The 5,733-nt window shown below is 37.9% G+C and overlaps 2 protein-coding genes across 2 annotated transcripts in view; both read right to left on the bottom strand.

The window, feature by feature from the left end:
• LOC106878757 (uncharacterized) overlaps positions 1-5,733 on the bottom strand; it is a 401,005-nt gene that overhangs the window by 329,858 nt on the left and 65,414 nt on the right. The window lies entirely within an intron of this gene.
• Positions 1-5,733, bottom strand: part of LOC106878760 (uncharacterized) — a 109,042-nt gene that overhangs the window by 38,125 nt on the left and 65,184 nt on the right. Inside the window, exons 9-11 of the mRNA XM_052967579.1 lie at positions 4,793-4,830; positions 3,519-3,627; positions 3,070-3,189 (exon numbers count right to left, since the gene is read on the bottom strand). Of these exons, the coding sequence (XP_052823539.1) occupies positions 3,070-3,189; positions 3,519-3,627; positions 4,793-4,830 (267 nt within the window). The remainder of the gene's footprint in view (positions 1-3,069; positions 3,190-3,518; positions 3,628-4,792; positions 4,831-5,733) is intronic.

The raw sequence follows: 5,733 nt of genomic DNA, 5'->3' as shown, positions 1-5,733 counted from the left end.
TATATACGACGGGCTTCTTTCAGTTTCACGCATGTATGTCAATCATGCTGATTGATATTCTTATAATAAGCGTCGTGTCATGAGCCTTGAGTAAAGGCGCGGTTGCCTAATGTTTAGAGTGTTACACTCACGATTCCAAGTGTTACACTCACGATTCCAAGTGTAACACTCACGATTCCAAGATCGTGCTTTTGATTCCTGGACCGGATGGCGCGTTAAGTTCTTGAGCAAGATACTTCTTTTCACGCTGTTCCTGTCCACTCAGTAGTAAGTCAGTAACTCAGCAACGAACTAGAGTCTTGTTCAGGGGAGCGGGGGAGTGTCGTCATTTTGGTTACTTATACGTCTCGGAAACCGCTAACTGGTTCTATGACACCTAGCACTGGAAATAGTACAGACATTTTTAATAGCTTTGTAGCGTTATGCAAAGTACTTGGACCTAACCATAATATTGTTGGTATCTTAGGCCTCAAAGTTATATTTACGTATGAATATTTTAAAATATATGAGCTTGTGCTAACTTTTCATGTATATCTCGTACGTTTTGACCTTGGATAAATCAATATCTGGACTTTAGATCTCTTCGATTTGAAGTTTGACGTAAACAAGGATTTTGTATCATAATCGTTTTAGATTTTGAAGAATTTAGGCCGTCTTATTAAACAATTATCTCAATCACAGATAACACATCAGTACCATAACCATAACAGTGAATGGGGGGGGGGGGTAAGAATAAGGAAGAGATTCCGTGAAAAACCAATCTGTGTCGACAGAAAAAGGCAACAAACAAAATACTTTTAATAAATGTCGTAAATTGAGATAAGTTCGTGAGTCGTGGAGAAAGAGGAAGTCTGAGGTTTTGGGTGAGTGTCGTAATGTTATCAATCCTGTTTCTGGTAATAGATCCGTATCGCTATGTTACTCCTTGTCAAGTTAATCCCTTTATCGGAGTCAACTCTGATACAGGGATCTGGTATTTACAGATCGACTATCAAAGAAGCTGTTAGACTAAAAAAAGAAAATGCAGAAAACACTACGTTTAGAAAACTGGTCATTGCAATTTGATGGTAAATGTATTGATGACCAAGAACACCAAGTGCTAGTTTTAAGGAATGAACAGAGAAGTTAAGTTAGAAGCACAATTACCAAACGGAAAAGCTGGTACTATTGTGAAAAGAACAACAACTGTTTTAGATTAATACAATTTATGGAACAGTGTAAAGATGATTGTCGCTGAGACAACGAGTGTGAACACTGGGAAAAGAAATGTCACTGTCATTCAGTTGCAAAGACGGTTTGCTCAAAAGGGTTTGAAAGAACCGCAATTTGTTGGTTGTCAGCATCATATCCTTGACAGAGTTCTTTGTGTTGTAATGGATAACGAACTTCGAGAGAAAAAGCCATTTCCCAATATTGATGATACATTCACCCCAGAGCTTCTAAGTAATTACGAGAAACTCCAGATTATTTCAACAATGGTGAAGAAAAGATTACTGAATTAGCAGGATGGCAAAATGACATAAAATTTCTATTTCATTTGACCAGAGTTTTTCGTTTCTTTGAAGAAACCGGCAAATTTCCTACTGTAAAGTTTCAAAAAATACCCAACTTAAGTAATGCAAGAAGGAATTCTCGAGCAATACTAGCTCTTTGGCATTTATTCTTCTACCAAAGAAAAGAGTGTTGCTTCTCAATGTTTGTCAATTCATCTCTTACAGCTGGGCAGATTTTTCGTTTACTGACCAAATGTTCAATGCACATGTTTATCAGAAGTTATGTGGTAGTCTGCAAGTTCATAAAAAAAGCATTGAACTCTGTAAAAAACTTTGGAGTCGAGAACCATCAAAACCTGAAATTCCCAGAACAAATCAGAGTACAGAACGGGTAATCAAGTGCCTTCAAGATCTTTATGATGTTTGTAAAAATAAGGAGAAATTTTAGCTTCGATTTATTTTATCTAACAAAACATTAATTTTTATGTTTAAAATTTGCTAACATTCAGCACCCTTTTTTTATACAGTTATTTAAAATTGGAATTAAACTTATAAAGTTAAAAATATGTATTATTTTAAATTTTGTATGTTATCGAATGCTTGTAGTGGCCTCTGTCTTAAAATAGCTTAGTTTTGAACCTTTGCATAGAACAATTTCAATTCAGTAGTCTTAAAAATGTACTTTTATTCTGCATCTCTGTTGTGTTTACAAGGATTTAGGCAGCGACAATACTGAAGTATGAATCTAGTGATTATAGCTTTAAAAGTCCATAACTCCGAAACTACTTCAACTAGAAAGCTGCAATTTCAGATATACCATTTATGCACTGCATTGAGTCAGCACACCAAGTTTGGCAAAAGCCTGAGCAGGCGTTATGAACTCCACTAGAATTTTGCATGATTTGGGTCAAAAGTGGTGATCAATTTCTTAAGTTGGGGGTGATATTGTTTTCAAATAAAGCAAAACAAATCTTAGTTTCCTGACTTTTATAAAATTATTTATCGAATTACAGTATAGGGTTATTAGGTTATGGAAATGTCATAACTCTAATACACACACACACACATACATACATATACATATATCTGTTTGTCATAATAAGGTATATGGATGAATGGATGGATGGATGAATGGATGGATGGATGGATGGATGGATGGATGGAGAGAAGATTCACACTATTTGATGTTATAATAGTAAAGTACAAGAAAAGTTAATTAAAATATGACGTTTATTGCTCTTTTCTGAAGTTCGTTAAAGACGTAAATAAATTGAAATATTCACAATTGGGAATGAAGAAAAACACTGACTGATTGAAGTCAAGACTGATTGAAGTCATGACTGATTGAAGTCATGACTGATTGAAGTCATGATTGATTGAAGTCCTGACTGATTGAAGTCATGACTGATTGAAGTCCTGACTGATTGAAGTCATGACTGATTGAAGTCATGACTAATTGAAGTCATGACTGACTGGGACGTAATGAAACTTGAAATTGTTCAATAAATCAATGAAAGAAAATCGATTAGAAAATAACAATGACCACGGAGATTGTGTATTGTATAATGTTTCTTACCTCGATAGTTTCTCGATTTTGTTTTTTATGGAGTTTATAGAACACAGACCAAATGTTTCTCCTGTAAATCCATCATCCTTCGTTGTACAACCGGGTATATCCACGTAACCTGCACTTAAGCTGCAAAAGATACAACACAAGATGAAACTTAAGATATCTTTAGTTGGCTCGAAAATTACGAAGAATCTAAAGAATCGTTTCTGGCACATATAAATGCGGTTAGTCTGTTGACAGATGTGGCCAAACTTGTTGAAATAATATGATAATATTCAGATGTTTAAGTGTTCATAGACACAAAAATCCTTCCGTTATAATACTCGATATACAGTCGAATATCTTGACTAACTGTTTCTCATAAAAAAAAAAAGATTTACGCTGGGTGTGTCTGGTGTGGTAGAATAAATTATAGATTATTACAACGTATAAAAAAGAACGGATTAAAGGATTACCTGTGCCCCAGGAGGCGAGTTGAGGTGATAATACCAAGGTTTTCAGATCCACTGTTCACAACAGATGCTGAATATTTACCACTGCATACACCACTCATGTACGTTATACCTAAACCGGGTGGAAAAATGAGAAAACATTAGCACTCGATAAGGTAGTGTATTACAGTCTAGATCAGCGGTTCTCAACCATTTTTTAAAATTCTTATTCCACTGGGATGGGCCCTCATAGCCATTCGATGGTTAAGATATATTACATATTTACAATTAAACATAATTAGGAATTGTATAAAAAAATTGTTAAAATATTTTGTTTGCTGTATAAGTAAAACCAGTTTATTGGAGATATGAACGGGTTAAAGAATTATGTGTCCTAAAATAAATTTTAGCAACAAAATTTTATATGGATCCCCCCACACACATACACAAGGCTTATTTGGACCTCGGTTGAGAACCACTGGTCATATTGATATATTAGGTACGTTATCATCAACCCATGGTCATTACTGTCCCGAGTCCGAGGTTTCCCGATTTCTGTAGCATATAAATGACCGAGGTCAGAAGATTTCCCCTGAACTGGATACCAGTCCATAGTAGGGTCACTCATTTTACTGGAGCAACGTGAAAGAAAGTGTTCTGTTCAAGAACACGACACACCGCCCGAGCCGGGAATTGAAACCACGATCTTAAGATTCTGAACGCAACACCCTAACAACTCGGTCGCCACCTTCACAAGTATTACAGAGACAAATGGCTCTACTTGTGTGAAATTAACAATGGTTTCAAATTTTGCCACAAGGACAACAATTTTGGGGGGAGGAAATGAGTCGATTTCATTGACCCAGTGTTCAACTGGTACCTATTTTATCGATCCCAAAAGGTGAACAGCACAGTCGACCTCGGCGGAATTTGAACTCAGGACGGAGCGACTGGCGAAATACCGCTAAGCATTTCGTCCAGCGTGCTAACGATTCTACCAGATCGCCGCCTTAATGTGAAAGTAATAACGAGGAATGAATGATGAGGAACTGTTGGTGCGGAATCAATATAAAACTACTTTTGATCGACGCACCAATGCTCTTGCCATCTTGACGCCTTGTGGAACAATTTGAGGGAATTATCAATGTGGAATTATTTGGTGTTGGAATGGTTTTGTGGAACTATAGAAAGCTGTGGAATGCAATGTTAACAAAAACAATAACAATATAAATAACATTATCAGCAACAACAACAACAACAACAGCAACTACAAAATAAATCCAGCCAAGGTATCCTACCTCTAGTGTCTGGGTTGCCTTCCAATTCGATCCGCTTCCTACAAAACAACAACGAAAAACAGATTCAAAATGAGGTAAAACTTTCAGCTCATACATAGGTTCACACACACACACACACACACACACACACACACACACACACACACACACACCAGATCCGAGAGACCTGGGCATCAGCATGTGCAGTGATGCATCATTTCACATGCACGTTGTCAAGTTGACAGCAAAGTGCAGACAAGTGGCAGGGTGGATACTGAGGACATTCAGAACAAGGGATCAAAAAGTCATGTTAACTCTATGGAAGACATTTGTTCTGAGCTGCCTAGACAATTGCTCTCAGTTGTGGTCACCACACAGTGTCAAGCGGACAGCAGAACTCGAGGCAATTCAGCGGCACTATACAAAAAAGATCGCCACAGTCCAACAGATGAACTACAGGGAGCGACTCAAGGAACTAAGTCTCTACTCCCTGGAGCGCAGTCGGGAAAGATATGTAATAATTTACATATGGAAAATACTAGAAAGACTGGTACCAAATTTTGGCATCCAATACCACACGAATGCCCGCACAGGTCGCCACTGCATAGTACCAAGGGTACCGTCCACTGCTTCTCACATAAGAACAAGGTATTGCAACAGCCTCGGTTTCAGAGGACCTCAGCTCTTTAATGTCCTGCCAAAACAATTAAGAGACCTGTTAGACATGGATGTAGAGGTCTTTAGAACAAAACTCGACACTTTCCTATCCACGATACCAGACGAACCGATGGTTCGAAATGAGACACGGCTGAGAGCAGCGATGTCAAATTCTCTTATACACCAGATGTGCCATCGAAAGTCTTGATTGGACTACATCAGATGGCGGAGAAGAGCCATGCAAGGAACGTGCAGAGAACACAGCATAAGGAGGGAAAGTCATGGTGGTGCTCCAGCACGACCGC

This window comes from Octopus bimaculoides, chromosome 4 (genome assembly GCF_001194135.2).
Source record: "Octopus bimaculoides isolate UCB-OBI-ISO-001 chromosome 4, ASM119413v2, whole genome shotgun sequence".
Classification (NCBI taxonomy): domain Eukaryota; kingdom Metazoa; phylum Mollusca; class Cephalopoda; order Octopoda; family Octopodidae; genus Octopus; species Octopus bimaculoides.
Note: the sequence above shows the minus strand (reverse complement) of the source record. Positions and strands in the feature narration are given on the sequence as shown.